At 41.6% G+C, this 25,964-nt stretch overlaps 3 protein-coding genes across 8 annotated transcripts in view; 2 read left to right on the forward strand and 1 right to left on the reverse strand.

Moving 5' to 3' along the window:
• Positions 1-1,094: 1,094 nt before the first annotated feature.
• Positions 1,095-4,660, reverse strand: LOC123977199 (oxysterol-binding protein-related protein 11-like). Of its 3 annotated transcripts, none has more exons than XM_046059776.1 (5): positions 4,313-4,660; positions 2,808-2,876; positions 2,448-2,623; positions 2,001-2,080; positions 1,095-1,340 (listed from the first exon to the last, which is right to left on the reverse strand). In XM_046059776.1, exons 2-5 carry the CDS (start codon positions 2,867-2,869, stop codon positions 1,110-1,112), a joined length of 549 nt encoding a protein of 182 aa, XP_045915732.1. In that variant the 5' UTR covers positions 2,870-2,876; positions 4,313-4,660; the 3' UTR covers positions 1,095-1,109. The 3 variants fall into 3 exon arrangements, with proteins under 3 accessions (XP_045915732.1, XP_045915726.1, XP_045915716.1); XM_046059770.1 differs by lacking the exon at positions 4,313-4,660 and adding an exon at positions 4,149-4,306; XM_046059760.1 differs by lacking the exon at positions 4,313-4,660 and adding an exon at positions 3,209-3,871.
• On the forward strand, positions 4,336-11,056 carry LOC123977191 (glycerol-3-phosphate dehydrogenase [NAD(+)], cytoplasmic-like). Its single transcript, XM_046059748.1, has 8 exons — positions 4,336-4,925; positions 5,607-5,784; positions 6,164-6,304; positions 6,577-6,715; positions 6,926-7,038; positions 7,149-7,382; positions 7,678-7,784; positions 10,435-11,056. Exons 1-8 carry the CDS (start codon positions 4,675-4,677, stop codon positions 10,529-10,531), a joined length of 1,260 nt encoding a protein of 419 aa, XP_045915704.1. The 5' UTR covers positions 4,336-4,674; the 3' UTR covers positions 10,532-11,056.
• A 1,092-nt stretch (positions 11,057-12,148) lies between these two features.
• LOC123977211 (nck-associated protein 5-like) overlaps positions 12,149-25,964 on the forward strand; it is a 167,797-nt gene continuing 153,981 nt past the window's right edge. Inside the window, exons 1-3 of one of the 4 annotated variants that reach the window (XM_046059811.1) lie at positions 12,149-12,377; positions 12,824-13,024; positions 13,178-13,386. In XM_046059811.1, the coding sequence (XP_045915767.1) occupies positions 13,334-13,386 (53 nt within the window). In that variant the 5' untranslated portion in view covers positions 12,149-12,377; positions 12,824-13,024; positions 13,178-13,333. Of the gene's footprint in view, positions 13,025-13,177; positions 13,387-19,648; positions 20,744-25,964 lie in introns of those variants that run through there. The other 3 variants (XM_046059804.1, XM_046059818.1, XM_046059797.1) reach the window with 3 other exon arrangements.

The raw sequence follows: 25,964 nt of genomic DNA on the forward strand, positions 1-25,964 counted from the left end.
AAGTTGGATGTTCTCAAAGTGCTGTATCAAGGCACATTAATAGAAAGTTAAGTGGAAGGGAAAAGTGTGGAAGAAAAAGGTGCACAAGCAGCAGGGATGACCGTAGCCTGGAGAGGATTGTCAGGAAAAGGCCATTCAAATGTGTGGGGGAGCTTCACAAGGAGTGGACTGAGGCTGGAGTTAGTGCATCAAGAGCCACCACACACAGACGGGTCCTGGACATGGGCTTCAAATGTCGTATTCCTCTTGTCAAGCCGCTCCTGAATAACAAACCACGTCAGAAGCGTCTTACCTGGGCTAAAGAAAAAGAGAACTGGTCTGTTTCTCAGTGTTCCAAAGTCCTCTTTTCTGATGAGAGCAAATTTTGCATCTGTAACACCTCAGCAGTGCCACAGGCTGATAGCATCCATGCCACATCGCATTGAGGCAATAATTCATGTAAAAGGGGCCCAAACCAAGTACTGAGTACATATGCATGATTATACTTTTAAGAGGGTTGACATTTCTGTATTTAAAATCCTTTTTTCATTGGATTTCATGTAATATTCTAATTTTCTGAGATTCTGAATTTGGGTTTTTCCATAAGCTGTACACAATAATCATCGAAATTATATCAAATAAAGGCTTGAAATATCTCACTTTGCATGTAATGAGTCTATAATATATTAGTTTCACCTTTTAAGTTGAATTACTGAAATGAACTTTTGCACGATATGCTAATTTTTCGAGTTTCACCTGTATTATGATATTACGAGAAATACAGTCAGATCAACTGGACCTCCAGGAGGAGAGGAAAGAGATATGCTGGCCCAGCTTGGCCTTAAGGCTGCTCCTGGCTAAGATCCGGTTTGGACAAAATGGGACTCAGTCAGGTTGGCCAAACAACAGAAAATCAGATCAATTGCACAGACCTGCTCCGTCATCCTGAATAAAGTGCCCAGCGGGTGGACCGTGATCCGAGTTCCCAGAGCACAACAATGAAAATTAGGGCTCAAACAGTCACCCCAACTTGAATTTCGCCGTATAACCTTGTGTTGTATAATGATAATTAAACTACTTTGTTAACTGCAGGAATAGATTCCGAGCAAATTACAAAATAAATTTGTAAGTCAGCCTAACACGCTGAGCAGAGTGTCTCTGGCTAGCTGTACCTCTCTGGCGTCCAGCAGGTGGTCTGGGAGCAGAGACCGCTTGCTGGAGTAGAGCGACGAACCCTTGTTCACCTGCGACCAGGCAAATAAGTTGTTGGGGTTTTGGCTGGGCCGGCGCACGGACATGGGTGAGCTGCCGCTGCCTTGAGATGCCATCGAGTAGCTCCGGGACTTGGGTGGGGGATTGCTCTGTGCAATGCAAAATGTTAGCCGTTAGAAAACAATTCACAATGTTCGTGTCGAAGGTCAATTTCCTCATGTGACTGGTTCTTACTACAAGAAAGGAGGCTTAACATGTTTAACTGGTAGAAGATAGATTTCCTTCCAAGAACCATCTTTTAAAAAAATATCTCCTGACCATTTCTAACCACTGCTAAAGAGTTTTTCCACTGTGTTTTTAGTCCTCGTGTATCTCAAGACCACTAAAATAGAATGTAGGCAGCATAGTAATCTGTAGATCAATACTAGTGATTACAGTGCTTATACACAGGGTAAAACCAGATACATTTTTACATAAAGCTTTACAGATTTTTTGCCCTGCTGCTGGCTTTGTTTGATTGCTCTTTTGGCATGTGAGGAAAGAAAACAGGAAAATGAAGACGTTCAGCTCACATCTGCTCCTTGGTAGAGTCACATTTTTATATCTGATTTAAACATAAGGTCATCGCACACAGTGCAGCAGAACTTTAAGGGGTGTTAAAAACAGTACGCAAGAATCACAATGGAAAAAAGTACATATTTTCCTCAATTATGTGTACAAGATCTTTGCGCGCAGAAGCAAGTGATCCATGCATCAACATGCACCTCTATTAGAATGTCCTCATATGGATGCTAAGCACATCAGCTTACCTTCCCCATGGCCTCTGTGTGGTGCTGTGTGCAGATCTGCAGTCTGCTCACCCAATGCTGCCTCTCTTTGGCATCGGTGGCTGAGATAAGAAAAACAAAAGACAGAACCACGTTATGGTACTCTAGGATGATCTAACGCAGCGATCGATTCCAGTGTGTGCTCCTGCCTCACTGGCGGCAGATAATGGAATGCATCCAGATCAATATTGTCTGAACCTGATGGATGGTGATGACACTAGGCCTGGAGGTAAAAAGGGAGCTGACAAGCAACAATAAGGTGAAAAGCTCTGTTCCTGGAAGTGACTGCAAACTGTAAAGGGTGCAAACGACCAAGCTACCTCTAAAGCTTCTGGTCATCCCTGTGGTCTGAGGGATGACCAGAAGAACCTGTTGACACGTGATTGTTAAACATTGACGCCAAGTCAGTGTGTGTTTCTTGGTACCCACCCCTGAGCTTGTACTGCTCCCCACTGATGGCGTTGACAGTGAAGGTGTGAGAGTCCTCGTCGCTGGGGGAGATGACGGCCCCTGCCAGAGGGAGCATGCCTCTGGGCTTCTGTGGCCGTGACTGTTCATTGACAAAGTACTCCAGCAAGCCCGCCTCATTGTTTAAGACAAAGAACCTGAAAACAACAACCACCATGACAATATCTGTTTCCCCTACAAACCACCGTTGGATTGGATTAGACTGGATTACAACAATGAAAGCTGGTGAATTCTGATAAGAGCATTGCTTGTTCTCACCCTTGACTGGGACGCCATACATTCTAGGTTGGCATTATATTAACTACAGGTATACAGACTCACCTGTACTGCCAGCCTGTTACAAGGTTGGTGTATTTCATCAAGTAGCCATCAATATTCTCCATGTGGTCACTGGTGTGAGAGGTTAACAAAGCAACAGAAGACAAAGAACACTTTAAAATACATGTACTGAGTACGCAATCATAAACACACAAAGGTGCGTGCACAAGTCAATCATAGAGCTTTGACTAGTGACTGACTATGTCAGGCAGTGTTATTTAACTGTTACCTGTCTGATCAGAAAACAAATTTGATCATCAGCAACTTGGTCAGTTATTACAAAAACCCCACTATGTTAAAGTCACAACTATGCTGCTGGTGAATCGCTGGCTAGGTATAAATGGTAATGAAATCAGTGAACTAGCTCGACTGTACACGCGTTAGCAGGACCAACAGAAACCCACCTATACTGCCAGCCTTTAGCACTTGCTCTCCCCGAGCTTGGGGTTCTGTTCTGGGGAAATACATCCAGCTTGCCTTCGTTTTCCGTGATTCGTATAGCCGCGGTTTCCCCTTGCATAGTCACTAGCAACGAAACCTCCTTCAGACGCTAACACAGCTTGCTAGCGTTAAGCTAGCTAAATCACCACAGATTTGATTAAGTGGACAAGCCTCCCTTATAACACAAAGGGAAGCTGTCGGGTCATCGCTTATCGAAACGCACCACCCACACAACAGACTCTGGACTGTTAACTGGTTAGGTTAAAAAAACGTCTATTCTGCTGATAGAAGGAGTAGCCAGATAGCGTGTGCCTGTTAGCTCCTGATATTTACTGCTTTGGCAGGAAAACAGTCATGTGACCAGCTCACAAGCTCAGACTTCCGTGTTCAGAGGAGAAAAGTGAAATGGTAATTAAATTAACAAAAGCCAGATAAATCCCTCAAACGTCCTTGTCACACTCCGGAAAAAAAAGATAAATACTTTTTACAGAACGGAACAAATTTTACCAAACCGGAAGTTGAGCCATGTTTAATTCAATCGTTTTCTTATTGGATCCTAATGAGTTACATGTATTTTATTTAATAAACAAATAAGTAAGCAATCAAATACACATGTGAAATTGGCTTATACAGGTTCACTTAACGTTAACTGCCAACACCCGTGTTTTCAAGTGAATCACCCTGGTTGGATTCCCGCAAATGAGTACAATTTTGGAAAAATAAAAAAACAATCTTGACTGGTACTTTCTGTGAGAAGGAACAAGCAATTTACTTAAAATGGATTTTTTTTTCTTTAAATGTACTGACAGATTTAAGCTGAATAATAAAATAAATAAATGAGCAATCAAATCCAATATATATATATATATATATATATATATATATGTTCTTATATTTACTTACCTTTTCACATATTTCGACATATGGTAAGTTGACTGCAAATATTAATTGGATATGTGTGTGTTTATTTGTTAGTTTATTGAGTGGTCGTCTTTTCCATTTTTCCTCCACAAGTGGACCACGCACGTGCGCAATGCTGTACCAAAAACGACACAAAGAAGACTCACTTCCGCTGCTGAGATCACCTGATTTCCTGTCAACTGCGGAGACTCGCAACATGTATGCATAGGTACCTCTCGTATGTGTAGCAGCAGGAGCGGATGCAGTGCATTATTACATTATTCAGTATGAACATTGGTTTGAAAAACATCTTGACCGGAAGTGTTTGTAAACACGCTGTCCAGCTCAGCCTCGGCTTAACGTCGGTTGGTTACGATAACGGCGCTGGTTGCGTTATGACGGCGTGACAACACTTAATATTAAATGCCCGGTAAAACGTTCATGCACATATAAGGTTTTCCTTTCTTTTCACTGTATCCATTCAGCTACATGAAGTAAAGCTAGCAGTGAATGTAAACCGTGTGTGCAAATGTTAAAAGCAAGCGTAACAAATGGCTGTGACAGGCTACTTGTTAGACTTGTTAGTTCCATTTTGGTTAAGAGAGGTGTAGCCACGGCGAGCGAGGGGAGGGGTGAATCGGTGGCAGAAATTTATAGGGCGTATGAGGAAGTTATAGACGTGAAAAAAGAACAGCAGTGTCTTCGTTTCAGCCAAACACTAGGACACACCACTTCTAAAATGCCTGGAAAAAAAGTCTGCATCGTCGGCTCAGGAAACTGGTACGTTTTCATCTTATAAGTGCATCTGTCATAAAAAAAAAATAACGCGTTCTGGTTTCAAGTTATATCATGCAATCACCGTTTAATTGAATCTGGATTTTGCAATTTAGCAGATTTACATCCACAACGCCAATATGTAATTATTGTACTATCTAAAGGCTATTATATATCACACACAAAACCGTCCAGCTGCTGTGGATCTAACGTTAGTCAGCCTCCCTTTTGAACAGCAGCCCTCATCGGCTGCAGGCTGCAACATGTACTTTTTAGACCAGCTCAGACAAGCAGCAAATGGAAGTATGGTTACTCTGGTGCCTCAAAGTTGTGCTGAATAATATTTGCCTTTTGTATAATTTTATGGAAGTTTTACCTCCCATTGTACCAACATTAAGCCATTAGATTATTCTTTACCGTGCTCTCTTTTGGGAGGTTGTAGACTGCTTTCCCCATTTCCCTGCAAACTAAAGATTAATTCACTTGATAATAAAGTAAAATACAAACCAGTTTTTTTTTAACCCTTTAAGGTTCCCCAAGACATTTTTCCCCCCATGGTCCTGTCTGATTAATTACAGTCTGGCTCTTCAGTGTTTTGGTGGCCTTTGTGTGCTGTTTGGACATGACAAGACTTTCTTTAACTCTGCTTAATGGTGGTTTTATGTCCTTGTCCTTTGCTCCCTCTAGGGGCTCTTCGATTGCCAAAATAATCGGGCACAATGTCAAAGCATCCAACAGGTTCGACCCCATGGTGAACATGTGGGTTTATGAAGAAATGATAGACGGAAAGAAGCTAACAGAGATCATCAATACGGAGCACGAAAATGTCAAATACCTACCAGGTCACAAGCTGCCCAGGAATGTGGTAAGTGCTCCAATTTAGGGGGTTTTGATCGGCATAATTATCTTTTAATTGCACAACCCATCTTGCATCAACAGGTTATGCAATTCATCTTGAATCAATCTTGAAACATGCTGTGTACAGTGAGACATAACACTGATAAGATAACTGAACCTTGTCCCATTTGCCTTGTGTGTCAAACAAAGTTTATCTACTTGTACTATGCATCTGGGCACATTATCATATAATTTAGCTTTTCTTAAATGGACTCTGGCATTATGATATTTGTTGTGCATTTAACAGAAAGCCAAATAGACCTTATGGCAAAGTTTCCACATGTGCAGTGTTCCACTTCTTAGTGCTGTATGATCTGACATTAACTTTGTTGTTGATGCCCCACTAGGTCGCTGTTCCAGACATCACAGAAGCTGTCAAAGGGGCAAAGATCCTCGTCTTTGTAATCCCGCACCAGTTCATCGGCAAGCTCTGCGACCAGATGAAACCTCACATTGCGGAGGGAACCATTGGGATATCGCTCATCAAAGTAAGATCCTATGATCGCTCTTCCCGTCAGATTTCATGGCAGCAAAAAGGGGAAACCAGGGAAACGTTGTCACATGATCTTGCTTCATATTATTCTGTGACATCACGGGATGTTGTAGTTGAGCAATGCACAGGCAATCAACACAATGAAACATAAAGTAACCGTTCCTGTTACCTTAAGGCCACCGCCCTGTCCAGGCTAAAGGTTACAGCACTAAGTATAGTACAAAAATGTATGAACTGGCTCTTATCATTATTCTTTTTGTCATCCAGGGTATTGATGAGGGACCAGATGGACTTAAGCTCATCTCAGACATCATCCGAGAGAAACTAGAGATTGAGGTCAGCGTCTTAATGGGGGCCAACATTGCCAGCGAGGTGGCAGATGAGAAGTTCTGTGAAACCACAATCGGTCAGACACCGTTTTTTATTATTTTCATCAAGTTATTCCAGCATTCGGCTGCACAAAAATGTGCTGATGTTGCGTGCATGCAAGAGGGTGATTTAAGATTAAAAGAGGATGCGGCGTGGTGGTCAGACCATGTCAGAAACATAGCGTTACTTCCCTGTTTTATGAGAAGTTTGTGATCTTTTTCTTTTTGTTAAATTACATTCAATACAGGGGCAAGAAATGAGACAAACGGCCATATTTTCAAAGAGCTGCTTCAGACGCCCAACTTTCGCATCACTGTAGTACAGGAGAGCGATACGGTGGAGCTGTGTGGCGCTCTAAAGGTAAAGACAGCCACACTGGGAAGTAGTTATCCCCATTAATAAATACAGAAGGTTCAAAATTTCCAATCTTCTCTCAGTGTGTTAATCAAAAGCAAAATGTTGCACGGCAGAATATTGTGGCAGTAGGTGCTGGATTCTGCGACGGCCTCGGTTTTGGCGACAACACCAAGGCGGCGGTGATCAGGCTCGGTCTGATGGAGATGGTCGCCTTCGCCAAGTTGTTCCGCAAAGGCCAAGTGAGCTCTACCACGTTCCTGGAAAGCTGCGGCGTGGCCGACCTCATCACCACTTGCTACGGGGGACGAAACCGCAAAGTTGCAGAGGCCTTTGTCACAACGTCCAAGGTGAGTCAGACGGGAAGATTTACTGTTAGACTTTAAACCTTTTGGAAGTCACCCATTACATCATGAACTCTGGACACAAAAGAAACAGGGGTTGACTCTACTCAACAAGTAACTCAAACAAGTAACTTGAATATATAATGTTGAGGCATTAAAAGTTTGATATGTTGCATTATAGTATTAGTTGTCTGCTTTTTACTGAACAGACTACATGCTAAAGGGCTAAGCCAGAGCTCTGGAGAAAAAATCTAAAATATGTCCCCAAATAACCTTTCTTTTCAACACATCTTTTCTCCAGTCTATCGTTGAGCTAGAGGCAGAAATGCTCAACGGCCAGAAGCTGCAGGGTCCCCAGACGTCCGCTGAGGTTTACAAGCTCCTACAAAAGAGGGACATGGTCAACAAGTGAGTCCACTTGCTTCTACAGTAACTGTTTAACACTATTCTGTATGGCTATCAAAAGAACCGTCACATTGGAAAAAACCACATGAATCAAACTTGACCATCAACTTTTATTTAACCCTCCACTTACAGAGCACAGAGGGCAGTTCAGGCAGTTACGAGACATGGCAGGACATAGCAACACCAACAACCACTATAATAAAAAAATAAATTGTAAAACGGGGAATTGGGTACAGCGCACTTATTTGATGTCACATGACAGCACCCGTGCGGTTGATTTCTAGAGGGACAGATAGGGCCTTTCTCATTTCCCAAATTTCTTTCTCCTCGACTCCTCGATCCTCAAGCGTGTGACCCGGAAATCGTTCTCAGCACGCCATCTTGAAGGACATCTCAATTCTTAAAATGCACATCGAGGAGCGAGGATCAAGGATCGAGGAGGCTTGCTGGAGGAGCTATAAGCGAGGATACATCGGTGTATCTTTTGCGGAAGTCTTTTCAGCCGCTGTGATGTTTACAAGAGGCGTAACAAGCAGCTGGACCAACCCATAGCCGGAGCAGGACGCTGCAGTGTTCCTGTTGTATCAGTTAAACCTATTAAAAATAATCAAATGCGTGATCGAACTTTCTGCCCTTCACTGTTTGTGTAGCGCCTCATAAAGCACTGTTCTAACCGCATTCCTTAATGTCATTTCACTTTGATATCACTGATGATGTTGTTGTTGAATGTGATGTGTGAATGGGCAGCAGGATTGTAAAAATTAACATTAAATAGCAGTTGTATGAAGTGTCTCCCCAGTGACACTGCGCATTTATGCACGAGCCACAGCAACATAAATTAATAATAATAATGAATGTCTCGACACGCCGACAGGATCGGTCAGGATCTGGTGTTAATTCATGTTCTGTGTTCTTCACATCCAAACGGTCTCACACAGAGTCCAGTTTCATACAGTAAAAGTGTTTGGAGTAAAGCAGCCGTCCTCCTGATCAATCCTGAGCTCCATCAGAGTCTAAACATGGACTACAGAAGCTGAAAGTGTCCTGTCAAGTTTATTACTGCAGGTTTTTTCTGTTTTGTCCCATGATATTTGCTGTGACATTACTACACGGATGGAAATGTTTAAATGACTGACAGCAGCCTTTCTAATCATCAAAGTAAATCGTTAAAGAAAACACTCAACACATCAATATAACACACAAGAAAGAAATCGCCTGGAAAGCTACAGGGAACGGTGGAGGTGGGGGTTAAACGTCCATGCAGATGCTGGTCTCTAAATCTGATAAAATAATTAGTCCGTGGGGGCTGGTGGATGATTTATGCGTATAGGCCTATATAAGTTCCGTTAATGTCCGAGCCGATCTTCGCATCACACCAATTCAGCTGCTATAATCGTGACAAAACAGCTGCTGAAGTCAAATTATTAGGCTGTAATATCAACCAGAACATTCAGCACTGATCTGTTTCATGTTTTAATAATAGTGCCCATGTAGTCTGCACATTATTCCAACAGTAGAGTCCTGTGATGACAGCTGTAATTGGGGCTATATGAGATAAATGTTACCCTGGACTGATGATGAAACACTCGTCTCATCAAGCTGAAGGCTGTAATGATCTCCTGTTTACAGACAAAAGGCGCACCGCAAAAAGTGGTAGGCCTAGTCTACTGTGTAGCCTAGTGAATGATTAGGCTGCTGTAATCTGACTGTTTTCAACAGATGCTATAATGTTTATTGGAACCTCAAGATGTTTCTACATGTTATAATGTTAACAGAATGTTTCTGGATTGTGAAGAAATAATCTATAGACTTTAGTGCCAAAAGATCTGACAGAAATCACAGTTCTAACAGTGGACAGATGATGCAGCTGCGCAACACGTCATATTTAATTGACGTCGCTTTAAAGGATAGGAAAGGAGGAAAGGACCTCTCATTTTGTTAAATGGCCATTTCCTCGACTCCTCTCTGCTCGCGACTCCTGGAGCACGCATCTCGGGTGGGAGGAACTAAAATGCATCTCGAGGAGTCGAGGAGGTGGAAATTTCTATGGTTAATTGGGTTTTCTCTACTTGTGAACAATTTTTTTAACATCAGCATACAGATAAATGAAAGTAATAAACAATTAAATGATCTGTCTTACTTTTTACTTTGCAGTTATATGTATAAAGTACAGTTACAGGATATACAGCCACGGTCCTCTCACATTTTTGACGTCTGATTAGACCTTCTCTGGACTGAATGATGGCGACTGCTCGACTGACACATCACTCGCGCGCTTGTTGGTTTTGTTGCATCTGTGTCTTATCAGGCTTTTTGTAATTAGGGCTGAACGGCAGCCCAATAAAGCAATAAAAAAAAGAGACAATAAAGTTAACTCGTATTAGATTCTGTTAGGATGAAACAACTTATTTGTTCTTATTACTGTGCAGAGAATGGTGGCATTATGTAATTCCCAGTATAGCTCTGCCCACCTTCATCCTGAGCAGAGTCTAATCAGCCAGAAGTGAAATCACCTGTGTGGGTGTGCAGTGTTATTAACATATTGCCACATTGTTTAGTTGCACTCAAAGCCATTCTGCCCATGACATCCAGGCACTGTCCTCTGCCAGACATCCTATAGAACTAAGTCTTGAATGTCCCTTTTCCTCTGTAGGTTTCCCTTGTTTTCTGCGGTCTACCAGATCTGCTTTGAGGGCAAAGAAGTGAAAGAGTTCATCACCTGTCTGCAGAACCACCCGGAGCACATGTGATTGGACCAGTCTGCTGCAGACATGTTCACGGCTGCTCCTTTAGTAGCAATGTACTACCACTAGAGGGTGAAAGACATTCATCAGATAGAAACGCACAATGCAACAAAGCAAATACACCCAAGAGCACTTTTACTTATGAGTATTTGTATTGGTGACCTATCAAAATAGATATTTTTTCTTAGCTTTAAAATCAATTATTGATTTTGCTACTCATTTTGTGGTATGTTCTCTTATATTCATTTGGCTCTTGTGTAGGAAAGTAAAACATCAGTTCATATGCTTAAGCTTTAAAATTAGTTTTTCATCACTGGCACATTAAAATATAGAGGTCCTTCTAAGGCAGACCACTTCTTTTATTACCAAAATAATGTCATAATTTTGTATGGGGGTACATAAACACAACCCTGTTTGTCTCATTTACTTTTCACTACATGACAGTTTACAACCTGAAAATTAAAACTACGGGTAGTCCTTTTGTATCTTCATGTGGGGTTGTTTTTTCCAATAAAATCAATTCATAAGAAACTGTCTTTTCATTTCTGCAGAACCAAGAGTCCAGCAAGCTATGGCGCTTTGTCATTTTGTTGATTGTTGTTGAATATTTTGACACAATGGAGCGCAGCATTAACATGAGTGTTTAAATTGCGATGAAGATGAAATTAAATGTAGTTTGTCATTTAATCTTGTGCAAAATATCATCCATTCGCTAAAATGGGAACTTAGTCCTCAAAGCTGATATCCACTCCGGTGTATGCAGCTCTGTGATTGAGTTGTGTGTCAGATCCCACAGTCAGGCTGTGAAGGGTTGAAAGTAATTCCCACGAGGGCCACAGTAATTCAGTATGAGAAAGCGGATTACAGAACAAACAGTGTGCTTGTCCCTCCATCTCAACTATGTTACAGGTTTGACTGGTGGAAACCTTTGATGGTCTCCCACTGTCTGCTGCTATCTATCTTTCTTCTCATGGTCTCTGTGCTTGTTACTTTAACTACATGGTCCCTGGAACCTATTTCCAGGAAAAACACCTAAAATAACATACCCAAAATAAATCAGTAATATCTCCTCAACCATTAGGCCTAGATGCATAATTCTGGTCTCCTTTGAAAGGTCAGAAGATAAGGAATATAAATCCATTGTACTTTAACATATATATTTTACCATTACAGACCACATGAATATTTTCATCCTCGCCTGGTAAAAAAGCTATATTTTAATGCAATAAACAATCAAAACCATTATAAAATAGATTATAATACACCTGGAATACAACTGTAACTGTAAATTTGATGAAAAGAAACTGATATACAACAGTTATTACACAATCTTTCAAAAATATACCAGGCAAATATCCATGTTTTGGCCATATTTACTGTTTTTATGTTCACTTTTATTGGGAGTTATCTTCAAAACATTATTTCTCTCCATACAACCACGTTCCTGATAACAAGCTTCCAAAACGTTGAAATATTGATAAACAGTCAATATTCCTATGACCAAAAGCTCTCCCATGCTTAATAGGCCACAGCTTGAGAACAGAACATCCTACAGGGATCTTTCTCTTCGTACTGAAGAGATGAATCGATTGATATCCTGATTGTCTGTGTAGCTCCTAGGGTCGCCAGCAGAGGCCGATGAAGACCGCCTCCGCCAAAGCAAATTTCTTCTCTACATCAATCTGACGACAGAAACGAAACTTATCGGCTAAGCCGATCTCACCATAATGGCTGACCGCCAGACGGTCTCTGTTGACACAAAGGACCTCTGTTTTTGGACGGAAAACAGCTACAACAGCGAAAATCCATTACCGGGCAGGTCCGGTACCAAGAGCTTAAATTCAAATTTAAGGTAGTTGCATTATACAGAAATGCAGAAATAAAACCAGTCAAGTCCAGATTGATACATTAAGAACATCAAACTGAATAACAACAGTACTTTGCATACTGAGATTCTGAAACTGGACAGTGGTGGCTTGAGCTAAATGCTAACATCAACATGCAATGAAATTGCATACTTGCTGATGTTCAGCAAATATAACGTTGTTAATGCTAACCATTTGAGTTTAGTGTGCTAGCATGCTAACATGTGCTAATTAGTACTAGACCCAAAGGTAGCAAAAGAATGTGCATTTTTGTAGGTCATAAACCAATGTATAGTACAGAATGTGACCCGATTATGGCACCAAAGTCAGAGGATCACCAAAGTTGTTCACATTACCCCTAGAGGGGAACATGAATGTCTTACTAACATTCATTGTAATCCAGCCAATTCATCCTTGCATTTCACTTTAAAAGCGTTACCTCTCACTGGCACTAGAGGAAAAGTCAGGAGATCACCAAAGTTGGTAGGATTCATCCCCTGGGGACCATAAATATTTGCCCCAAATTTCATATCAATCCATTGAATGGTGGGCTGACAGACCATCATTGCCATCCGAAAGGACACACCGCCATCTTGACTAAAATAGGGAACATCTTTTTTCCTGACAAATTAAGGTAAGTGTTTGTCTTTTATTTGTTCCTGTTTTGGACTTTTTAATGACAATATCTATTATGTATCTGTCTTACAGTTTTGACAGTATTTGCAGCTTGGATGCCTTTCTCCTCTCTTCAAGTCTATCTTTCTCCTTCTCTATTGGTGGGTTTCAGCTCTCTCCCCCTGCAGGCATCCATGTCTACGGCTGATCCCAGGACATCAAAGGGCTATCTGCAAAGCTCAGGGAGGGTGATGGAAGAGGCACCGGTTTCAGGGGGCCACGAGGACCGTCCACAGGTTCCCATGGGAGAGCAGGGTCTCGCAGGTCGATGTCCTCTGCAGCGGGGTGGCTCTTCTCATTTCCTAACAGCAACTGTCATCGGTGGGTTTTTGAACGAGTGCTGAGACCTTGTGGTGGTTTGACACATGCCCAGATCCACTGTTTCAAAGGGAAGGCCCACCTTCAGATGAGACCCAAGTTTGAAAGAGGAGCTTAATCACCACGGTAACTTGTCTGTCAGTACCCATGACCCCACGCACACACACTGTCCTCCAGTAAGAGGCTCTTTGGACAGTGGAGTGTAATAGTGTTAACAGCATGGATTCAGGTCAGTGTTGTTTTTGATGTACATGTACCTCTGCATCATTACATCTTAAAGGTAATATTTAGAGTTGAACTTTTCCCTTAAAGCTGCTCAAAAACAGTTGTAAAAGTGGGGTTCCAATAGAGAACAGCATCTGATCAGCATCAAATCAGATTTTATTATATTTTGTTGTCACTTTAGTGTAAAGCAAAGACAGGAAGCTAGCCTGGCTCTTTCCAAAGTGGAAAAACACACCTTTCAACACCTCTAAAGCTGACTGATTAACACTTTGTATCTCTCCTGTTTAACTTGTATGGAAAAGAGAACTGCTAAAACAACAATTTGTGGTTTTAGGGAGAGTTATGTCTTGGAGTTAAATTACAAAGCGGCTACTTTCTAGTCACCATGAAGCTGTTGACATTTAAGTCTTCCAGAGTAACTGGGATGCTGTCTCTGGAAAGAGATGTTGTTGAATTTTTAAATGCAATTTTCTGAGTACCACAAACAAAATCTCAGTGGCCACTGTTGTAATGAGGTGGATGCAGATATCTTAAAGCTTCTCTAATCCAAAAGGATTATGTGTTTGTGAAAGGGGTCGCCTGACTCTGCAGTTAGGATTTTTTTTTTATTTTTTTTTTGCATTTTTCAGCTCATTGTTTGTTAGTTTTTTGTATCTCCCAACTTAAGTGTTGTGGCTCACTCGCACCACTCTCGTCAGTATGTTTTCAGCCACATTAAAAAAAACTGACTGTAGGCTATCTGCAGCATATTTCTCACAGTAGTTGGTGGAGACCTAAAACAGAGCTACAAGGAGAGAAAATATTTGATGTACATTTACTAAGTGGACAGAAACGTGACTACAAATGAATGCTAATGTCGCTTCGTATTTGCTGGATGTATAAATAGGCAAACGTTTGCTAATAAGTTTGTCACATTAACTTTTTCAATCAATAATATGTCGACGTTGTGTTAACAGCTGGCTTCTGCTGCCAGCAAGTGGCCAAATAATCGCTTAATGCAGCTTTAAAACATGGACAGATAAAACCTAAATTAGCTGCCTGACTCAATACCACTAGTGAACAATGAATTTAGGTGCACTACAATTGGATAAGCTAGAAAATTTGGGGCCATTTTGAAGAATGTCTTAAATGTTCTTAAGTGAATAACGATGCACCTCTTTCCTGCTGTGTGACATTGTGTATGAAGTTTTGTGCGTCTGTCATTCAAAGGTGCTTTAAAAAGACAAACAATCCACCTGTAAATGTGTTCCGCTAATAAGAATGTGCCTAAACTGTATTAATATGGATTTAATCCATTACGGCCTTGTGTTTTCTGGACCATACATACTCAAAAAACATATTAAGATGCTTCAGCACATTCCACATTCAGTACGGATGTGATTTATGAGGTGTAATGAGACTGACCTATTATTCACAGTCGGCTTATCGCACCTGTGTCTCCCATGGATGAATATCTCAGTTGTGCATCCAAACTTCTCCCCTGAGTACTCCATTTAATTTTTTATTTCAAATATGTGGGCCACCCTGGGCTAGACCACATGGTTTACGCCTTTAGATTTATGCCGTCCAGAGAAGCTTTGCGTCAGTGTGCAACCTCACACGTAGGCTAATAGATAACTCATCAGATTACCTACAGGCGTCTTGGCAGTTTGGCTTTGTATTTATACTGTATGTATTTTTATCTGTCTTTTATATCTTTATATGTGGATACGCCTACATTAGTGGATGTTTCTGTTTGACACGGAGGGGTGGGAGTCTGTCCTACATCCTCAGCTAATTACAGGCCGCTGATCTCCTCAGCTGTCACCGGCACACTCTTTTTACATGTCAATGACAGCCAAATGGGACCTCATATCCTTCCTCCAGCTCACACAATGCTCTCATTGACAACACAAGAGATGGAGAGAAAACCAAAAGAGAGAAAGCAAAGGATGCCACTCCTCATCCCAGCTGGCAGTGGCTTAATGGCGCGAGGGCATGGAGTCTTGTCCGTGAAATAACAGCCACTCCTACGCCTCTCCTCAAATCCTCCGCCTCATCCTTCACCTCTGCCTGGTCGCCTTCATCATCGCCTCGGCCCAATCTGGGCAAATTCGTGGGGATGTGCACCCAGACTCTGCCTCTCTGCCTTCTTTTGTGTTTGCCAGCGCTCTGATGAGAGAAAAAGAGAAACAGGAGGGTGCAAGGGGAGCAGGGTCGGAGGTGAAGGCAGTGGTGGCGGTGGTCACTCTGGTTTGTCTTTTGCTTTTGGGCTCTGGGGGCAAGAGGAGGAGAACTTGGCAGGATGCCTGGCTATGGCGCTGCATACAAACGGGGGGGGGGAGCACAAGGCCTATTTGTTTGAATCTCCCATCCTCTTACCTCAGGGAGAGTGGGAAAAAATTGCATGAGACAGCCATAAGATACAGCCCGGTCCTTGCTTCCTCGGGACAGCCATCGATTCTGTGAAACAGCTGGGGGTATGGACACAGACGAGACAAATGGAACGCAGACCACGTCAGGAAATCATTGATTCAATTCAATGAAATGAAGTCAATTTGTATAGTAAAGACTTGGCAGGATGCCCGGCATTGTTTGCTACGTAGAAAAAAGCACTTGGTTAAATATAAAATACTATCAGCCATTTTGTGAATCTACAAAACTGCATCAGGAGAGTAACCACAATTTATCACTACAGTATGTGTCTTACTAGACAAAGGCTGACAAAGACAAAGCTGGATCATGTCCCTTCCCTTTTTTCTACTCAGCATTTCATCTTGGTTCATCTAAATCTCCTTAGCTTGACCTCCCGTGGACTAAAAGTCACTGGCGTCAGCACAAACTCCAGAATTATTTCTGATTTAAGGAAGATGAAATCTTTACCATATGTACTGCGCTTGTCTCTCTTGAGTACATGCTTACATGCACAGAAAGATGCTTGCCGGGGCCGCTGATGTGAAAGGGGACAACGTCAGGTTCCCAGTGCAGCTGCAAATAACATTGATGAGGCATTCCAGCATGTCAGTGTATAGCTTGGGCCACGGACTTCCTGCTCCTCAGAAATATTCACTTAAAGCAGACTTAAAGCAGCCGGCAAAAAAATTAAATTTCACATGTCTGATCAGATTCAAAATGTTTAGGGTATGTAAATTATCTCTGGGCCACTACATTAGTGGTTTGAGCCACATCATGCATGAAACTATATCAGCAGAGAAAAGAGTTTCATGTCAGAAGAGAGGGTCAAATTTGTTTTCTTCATACATTTCCATCTATGTTCTGTCTCGACAGTGCTGCATCACATCTGGACCTTCGGGATCGTCTGGTGTTTCGATTACAGATGTTTGTGGCTGCATCATTCAAAATGTCCCACTGATAGGAGACAATGCGTGCTAAAGGGCTTTTCATATAACAGGTACACTGAAGGAGCTCTAAGTATTGCAACAAGCCGCAGAGTTGACTGCTTTATGACCGCTCTGGTCTTGACCGCAATTGCAGCTAGCAATCCAAAGGGAGACACTGTGGTTGAATGAAAAAAGCAGACTAACACGTCTGGAAGAAGATGGAGTGATACTGAGACGCGTATTTATCCATTTATGCATCTGTTCGTGTTTAAGTGTTTCCTGTGCGTTTTCATGGAGGTCTTGCCGTATTTGACCTACTCACCTTCGAAAATCATACTAAGATAATCACCATATTCACTGTGTCGTCTCCAAAGCTGCAACAGCTTTTGAGTGGTTCTTACACTTGCACGTAAATTTCTTTTTTCTTGTAGTTGCTCCTTCCATATATGTTGGTCTACCTTTTTTTTTTATAAACTGATTATCCCGTGTTTAATTTCTCAACACTGTGAGCTGTGGGTTTCTCGCTCAGGCAAAGTCTGCAGAGCTGCAGACTCACAGAAACTGCGGAGAGCCTTCATGCACATGACGATTTGATTGTGGGACAACCCTTAACCCTTGCGGACTTTGTGAAGATTGGGATTGGGCCTGTGTCGTGATGTGATGTGCGGGTCTCCTCTCATCAAAAAAATGCTACTGCAGGAATTAATAATTTAAAAATGTTTCTGTTAACGTTACTTTCATCCAGTGTGGGTAAACGCAAGTTCAGCTCACTCAAATTAGGAACTTTGGGTATAAAGACATTAGAGTTGCATGAGAAGTCAGAAGGTCTGTATTCACATTGGGAGCATCACTTTACACATCAGTCAGATAAAAGCAATGAAGCTCCCTGATTCTGATATCACTAAAGCCTGAAAGTGTGCAAAGGACAAGACGTCTTACATTATGTAATTTGGACTGGCAGATTTCAAAAGTTATGTTAAGATAAATACAGTACATTCACTTAACTTGCAAGTAATTCTGGGATTTTTTCCTTCATATCCATTTTTGCCAGTATGAACATGAAATAGGTCTTAAACTTGTTGAAACCTTGCAGAAACCTATCTATCAGTCTTTTTTCAAGCATACAGAGGTTGGTTTCCCTACAGTTAGAATATAAAAGTAGAAAAACAAACCCTGTATGTCTTTGAATATGTTGACCGTGTGTCGTCGCCAGTGGAAAAAAAAGAAGGCCAAGCTGCACTATGTTAGCAATATAACAAAAGGATGTCCTTGACGGAGTGACAATTTCTTCCCCCGAGCGTAGGCATGGTTGCAATGTAAAGGACTGGAAGTCCTCAAGTCGTTGCACGCATACTCAATGCTTTGACCCATCTCTTTGCATCCTCTCTGAAGTGCTGCAGAAAATATATGGCTTTTCTCTCTACTGTGCTCCACACCACTCGTTTCCTCAGCACTCCTGCAGGGCTGTGACCTGTGACACAAAAGTGTTGGACCTCATGCCTGGAATGGATCAGGATGTGCCGCAGGTAAAGACTTATGTTCGAGAATCATTAGCCATTGCCTCTGCACACTCAGGGCACACACACGTGCACGTCAATGTACAGTATGTGCAAGGTTTTGACCAAAATAGGATCCTTGAGCCTGCTTTGTCTTTTACTATAGCTGCCAATAGGTCACATATATCTGTGCAAATATACCATTAATACTGACCAGATTTATGACCCACAATCTGCCCTGACAGGTTTCTTGTGATGGTGCCAGAATGATGAGTTAAGCTCCCTGACGATAAAAAGGAAGAGCTAAGGAGAAATGTTTTTCTTCCCTTACTTCAAAATAAGAGCATGTCTATTTAAAAAAAATAAGACAAACACATGTGTTCACACATCCGCACACGCTCACAAGACACACATGTGACTGTTCTCATGATGATGCTACCTGTAACAGGTAGCAAAGTGCACCTGTTAGGTGTCAGGCATTCAGCTTTATGATGGACAAAACTCAAACTACATGATAAAAATAAAAGTTGCCTTTGATGTTTTATATATATATATGTTTCTGCATGAAAAATTACATAATTTAAAAATGTTAATGTGGCAATCCTTTCATTCAGGACATTTGGTCTTTTCTATTAGATTAAAAGAATACATCACAAGCTTCCAATTAAGAAATCAAACATTCCCATTATCTAATGCTAACTGAAAATGACATGGTCAATCTCCTCATATTGTTACCCTTCTCCTTCATAACATTTGATGCCGATCAGCATAATCCAGCACCGCTTTTAATCTGATTAGCTCCTGACATTTAGGTTTAATTGAATGCCGGTGATGCTCACGTTCTTTTGTTTGGCCTGGCTGTTCGCCTAGCTTCAAAACGGCGCAGCAATTGTTTTCAAAAGATTTTTGCAATCTTTTATCTTTTTCAGCTCTTGACAGCCCAAAGTCTTGCAATGCCATCAGTCCACTCTGTCTCCGTGAGCGAACAATGTTGCAATACAGTGAGTGATTTTAGAGGGGAAGAATGCGACAACAGAATGGAATCACTGGAAAAATGATTGCATTTGAGACCACAAGGAATGCGCCAGAGACGGGCTGAAGCGGAGCATTTGTTCATAGTGGTTAGGGATGTCAACCAGTGGGCGGCCGCTGCTATGCTCTGCAGGGCTCTGACACCCAGGCAGCCGGCTAGAAACATGAAATTCAAAGTTTATTTTACGGAAAAGCACATTTGAGTTTGATCCTATAAAAAGAAAATGAAAACTAAATATGTCATCTAGGGATAAGGTCACTTCGACATCTTTGCACCTTGTGAGCTACAAGGATGGGTGGCAGCGAGGAATGTGGCGCGCTAAGGAGTGCCCTGCAGAGAGGCCCAATGAAAAGCAAAGCGCTGGTGGCTCCTGGCCTGCATAAAGAAGTCAACTTGGCAGTAAACTGAGAGTCATGTGCCTCCATTTAAATGAGAAGGCAAAAAAGGAAAGAGAGACAGAGAATGGGAGGGAGAGAAATGCAGGCCGAGCTTAGAGGCTGGGGACTCTGCCAAGCCGAGACACTTAAGGAATGCATCAGCAGCAGCAGCTCTTGCTTCGCAGTAATACCATTACAGTTAGTGCTATCTGAGTCAGGAAAACAACTCTTCTAGTCTAGTCAGCAAGTCTCATAGCCAGTGTAAACAGGTGACAAGTAACACCATCAGGCCAAAGAAATAGCAAAAAGTGAAGCCTAAGACAAAAACTTTGCTGAGAGCACATACGCATTTTAGGTTTTTTTTTGTGTTTACCAAAAAAAAATAAAACATTCCTCCATGTGTCTGCAAATTGTTGGTACTTGCACCTAGCTGCATGTCTGTCATTCCAGTGTTTTAGATGCAAGTGGGCATGTTGTGTGTGTGAAAGCGTGCAGCATGTGGTGTGACTCCCCTCAGCCCTGGCAGTTAGTTAATAAACACAGGCCTGTCAACAGCTGCTGGTGATGTAATGTGGAACTTCTCCTCACTCTCCTTATCCTCCCGCCCCACCCCGCCTCCCTAACTCCCTCCAACACCCTCCACCCTCCCTTCTATTTACAAGTCTTACTGGGTGTTGCTGCAGACTTCCAGCACTGGCAGCACAGATAGTGTGTTTAAAGAGTGTGTGTTTTTGCGTGGCTTCCCCTCTGCAACACTTCCAGGGGAATTTACGACAGCATGTTTTCAGCTTCCATCAAAGGAAATTCCACATCATCAGGTTGTCTCCCTAACCAAAACACCTCTGAGAGTCTGGGAACTAAAGAGCTGGCTGCAAACCTGTTGAGTGGAGAGGATCCGGCCGGCGCAGAGTGAGTTTGAATTCCTGCTTGTTTGTCTTCTCACATTATGGAAAGCTGAACTTCTTCACCTTTTAAGTGTGAGAAGTGAGCAAAAATGGGTGCACAGCATTATGGGACAGGTGTCAATTAATGATTAATGTGGTAAGTAGAGTTGAAAAAAGTTATCAGTTTAGGGTCAGAAGTTTGACAATTTCATTTGTGTGTATAGTTTGTGTATATAGTTTAAGTTCATCCTGACAAACGGATTTTTTATTCAAAAGCAACATACATCAGTGTTTTCCTTGTTGAGTAATATTAAAGGTTTTCCTAGCCTAACTTCAGCCCTGCTTTTTGACTTTTAGCGTTAACGCAAAGCATGATAAATGTTTGTTTGTTAATTTATTTAACAGGGGCCATGCACAACACATCCTTTGGGCCAGAATACAGCTGTAGTCTGGGCAGGAAGATATACCCTGAACAATAGCCTACAAAACAATACAAGGAGTACAATACAAAACAATTAAAAACAATACAATTATCAAAATGTACTTATCACATATAAAACAACATCATACAAAATTTAAATTAAATATTCTCCACGTTGGAGATTCCATACAAAGGTTTAGAGTAGTGATCACCCAATGGGTTTGTCTTGAGCCATGTTTTAAGTGTTGTACTGAATACTGAAGCGCATGCTATTTCTATAGCACTGTTTAAACACGCAAGAAGCGACTGAAAACGCTTTACATAAGAACAAAACCCCATGAGATTTAGAGTGGGAGACTTGAAACATTACAAAAGGTACTGCTAAATTTGTGTTAGCTAATGTTACCCTATAACTTCACACCCAAAAAGATGCAGCAGCTTAGCTTATTAGCTGTTAGCAGTAAGTTCGACTTGAAATGGGCATTTGCTAAATGATACTGAAATGACAAATGGAAAAAAGTAACTAAATCAATATTAGCTAGCTTTACTAATTATCTGTTCTCACCTTAAAAGATGTAGCAACTGATAGATAATTGTCTAGTTTAATTTATTTCAAGATAACCAAAATGATACTGAGTAAATGAGGTAAATGAACGTCAGCTAGCTATCCTAGTTATCGCTTCATGTGTAGCAGCTTAGCTTATTTGCTAGTTGCAGTAAATCATAATGAAAATTAAAAAGTAGGCTAGCTAAATTATAATGTTGGCTAGCTAAAACGTGTAATGCTATGTATGTAGACTAACGCTAGCTAATAACTTAAGATACTGTAAAGCATGATTTTTAAATATAAAATGCTGATAATTATGTTTTGTTTAAGCACAATAAAGTGTAAAACATACAACTATATTAACAAATCACAGTCAAAAAAGTCTTTACCACGCAAAACCTTTAATTTTTGACTTTTTATGGAGAACTATGATACACAGTGAGGCGTTTGTGCTTGTTTTCATATGTTGTCAATGATTAACTGTGGAAGCTGCTGTCTACGGAACATTTCTGTGTGAGAAAGCATGCAGGAAAACATTTGAAGAGATAAACACACAAACACTCTGTTGTTTCTCAAGCTGTCAGCTGCCTGCTGATGAAATGTGTGTGTTCAGTTTTTTTGTGAGCTGCCCATCGCATGACGCTCACATACCAAAGTGGGAGGGAGGGCACAGTTGTGTATTTTGATAAGGGTCAGAAAATTCTTCTGCCCTCTCTTGCCTTGGTGTATCACCCCTGGGCCTTTGGAGTATATTTTTCTCGCCTGTTTCTACCTGAACCGCTATCATGAGAGAGTTCAGCAGAGTGTCACGCTGTCGGCTGAAGCACGCTGGGTTGCAGTGGATCGTCCCTCGACAGGAAGCTCAGGAAATTTTTTTCCCAGGATATATATTAAAGCATCCTACACATCTCGTGGGATCAGCGCAGGGAATTGCAGGGACTCCCCTCGTGAACAGGATGACGACATTGTACTCATTGTTTTTCTTTTTTCCCTACTAGCTGTCCCACCCCTCCCTCCTTTTTAACCCCCCACATTATATTGCCTGCTAAGTACTGCTGACTAAACAAGATTTAAAGCTGCTCAGACAAGTTCTGGCAGATCTTTTATGATGAAAAGTGTCTGAGAAACACCTTTTCTTGTTAGCAGATTGGTTCCCTTTATCTTGTTTGAAATGCTTTTAGTTCGGAAGTAATTTAGGTGTTTGCCTAGTATAACATGAGAACCAGTCTTTTCAGTCTTCTCGGTGTCTAAGTGCTGATTGATTGCGGTCATTTCATGTTTTACAAGCTTTGTTGAACATATAGGCTAAATCAAATATTGATAATACTCTTCAAAAAAACAGCATGGCTGAGAGGACCATATGCAAATTGTGTCAAATGTATCACTTACAAAACAAACTAAACAAATCCCAATGTGAAGAACACTTGAGGAGACAGAACTGGAGCATCTGGTGATGAGCACAAATATAAGCACAAGCGATTAAAAAATGCAGAACTAGGTGTCACATATCTGTCTGCTTACTGTGAACGCGCACCAAATGATTTACAAATGCCTCACGCTCCTCCAGCATGTCTCACAGCTTAGTGACTGTAAAAACATTATGAGGAGCTCCATTTGTTCCATGCGGATTAAATACACAAGAGCTTACTTTACTATGTCAGCCCCTGCCTTTAAGCATTCGGTGGAAGCATGGTGGTCTTGTTGCAACAATAAGTGAATTGATAGCAACATAAATAGAAAAATTGTCAACATTTGCCAGTTCCAGCTTCTAAAAATCAAGAATGTGCTGCTTTCCTCTGTTTTACAATATAGTAAATTGAATACCTTTGGGTATTAGACTGTTGGTCGGACAAAACAAGCAATTTGAAGACTTTAATTTGGGTGTTGAGAACTTGTGGTGAGACTTTTTTGACAGGATACAAATTAGGACCAGTTAATTAATTGAAAAGAAAATGTGAATAATCATTAGTCGTACTCCTCTCCCTGTTTGTCTGCACACATTTCTCAAACACACTTAATACTTCTACTCATTCTCATTGTGTTCGAAGCACATTACGTTTTTTATTCCGCGATGTAAAGGCTGTCCTTGGGTTTTTATAATCACGATAACACTCGAAACCAAAGACATAACTAAATAACCGTCTGTACAGGCAGCTAGTTATGCAGACAAAGCTTCTATTGTCACATGTGAACAATAATGTGGCTTTTACAAGTCCACACTTCTCCTAATTATGTGGTTCCAGTGCCTGACACACAAGCTCGCACAGCGTGATATTTAAAGTGATATACATGTGAACATGTTCTGACTTGTCTTGATTAATGTGACAAAAATGAGTTACATTAGCACGTAGAATGTTGATATGGACCTTCCCCTACTTTCAGCATCAACATTCATTTTAAAGGGTATGTTAAATTGACCCCCTAGCCTTGGCGTTAAGCCTCTTGTTTTTACACTCATGTAATAAATGCTTAAAAGTTAAACTTGTTGTGATGACCAGCATGGTTTAAACACTGATGCACTATATGGCAGAAGCCATGAGCAATCACTGGAAAAATTCAGAAAAAGACATTCTGCTTAATGATTGGTTTGCTGACTTTATAAAAACAACAGACCAGTGTAAAATATGGCTTATTGTCCGAGGCAGACACAGTAATTCCATGTTAGGCTCTGCCAGGCTACAGTTGGTTGTGCCAACTGTACCAGGACACATGCAGAGGCAGGATCAGACAGGCTGGCCAGCAGAGGGACTCAAAACATCCGATCAGCATAGACCATCTGTGCTGCTAGAATACAGATGGACCTCTCTCTCTCTCTGCACATTAAACCCCACATCAGACACTTGCATGCTTCAATTTTCTCCTCAATGAATGGAAAGTAATAGCACCCCCAACGTCACCCCTCCCGCACTTCCCCTGGTGTAGCAGGCAAATTAAAAGCGAGACTCAAACGTATAATCTTCCCGGTCATTCATTCTTCTTCCAGGACATGGCAATCTGGATGAATCATTCAGAAGAAAAATAAAGGGAGAAATGGGCTCTGTACCGTGGGGGATGCCTCTGTGCTGACCCGGTTTCAGTCTCTCCCTCATTCAAGGCAGGCACAGGGCACGGGGACAAAATGAATGGGTTCCTGGGGCAAAGGGGGTGCACCAATCAATGTCCAACCTCCCATTCACCATCCATTCTCAGACCCTGGCACTTCCTGGCATTGCTCTATTTTTGGGGGGGGGGCGGGTATTGATCATCAAGGTCACTATTTGGCCGAGAGGCTTTTCTTTCTGAGAACTGTGTGTTTTCTAAAGGTTTGTAATAGATGTGTGTGCTAATTGAAAACTCATGCAAAATGCAGGTCTGGAATCCCCTTCTCTTAAGTCCTTGGCTCTCCCTCCTTCATTCGTCTCCTCCAGATGGCCATGTAAATATTTGCTTAAATTTATTTCCCCCATCATTTATCGTGTAGTTTAATGTATAATCCATGACTAAATCAATTCACAATGAAAAAGCAAATGCAGGACATTCTTTTATTGCAAATTCCACTGCAATTACTCTTCAATGAAAGGCTTCCTTTCATGAGAAAAGGGACAAAGTTCAAGCCACACACTTCACCCAGTTGATATCTCTGTTTGAATTACCGCAACAAAGATTTGTTACGTGTTGCGACTCTTTGCACTCTGTGAAATGAGAATATGTGTCGGTGAATGCCTGACTGTATTGGGTACAAAGGGCAGTATTACAGCTTGTGGCAGAGGTCTCTGTAACACTTCGAAGTCAAAAGCCAGAGGCCGAAGCAACTGTATTTCTTCAGGAGACCTTTACCATAGAATTATTCTGGCTACAGAGAATGCCACTAAAAGGCTGGTGATTGCAATAAATGCACAGCTGCCTAATTCTTCTCAGCTTACAAAGGAAGAGTATCAAATCTGATCCAAGACAATCCATATTCATGGACAATCTGGGCTTATTATCACCATTATCCATGAGGCTTACAGTCTGTTTTTTAGTACAGTGAGCTAGCAATGGGTTTAAGTGTTATCATTAAGCTGTTATCCCCTCACATTATCCCTGTTGTAGTTTGGAGCTGTCTGGGGCTCTGTGACCTCAGCTGGCTCCTCCCTTGTTCTGAGAGCAGATGTTAAAAAGAGAGCCCCCCCCCAATCCCACCTAAAACAACCTCCCCATTCTGGTTGTACACACACACACACACAGACACACACTATCCCACTGCGCCTCCTCCCTTCACCCTGGCATCTAATTAGGCCTACAGCACAAAGACTCCCA

Source organism: Micropterus dolomieu, linkage group LG01 (assembly GCF_021292245.1).
Source record: "Micropterus dolomieu isolate WLL.071019.BEF.003 ecotype Adirondacks linkage group LG01, ASM2129224v1, whole genome shotgun sequence".
Lineage (NCBI taxonomy): Eukaryota > Metazoa > Chordata > Actinopteri > Centrarchiformes > Centrarchidae > Micropterus > Micropterus dolomieu.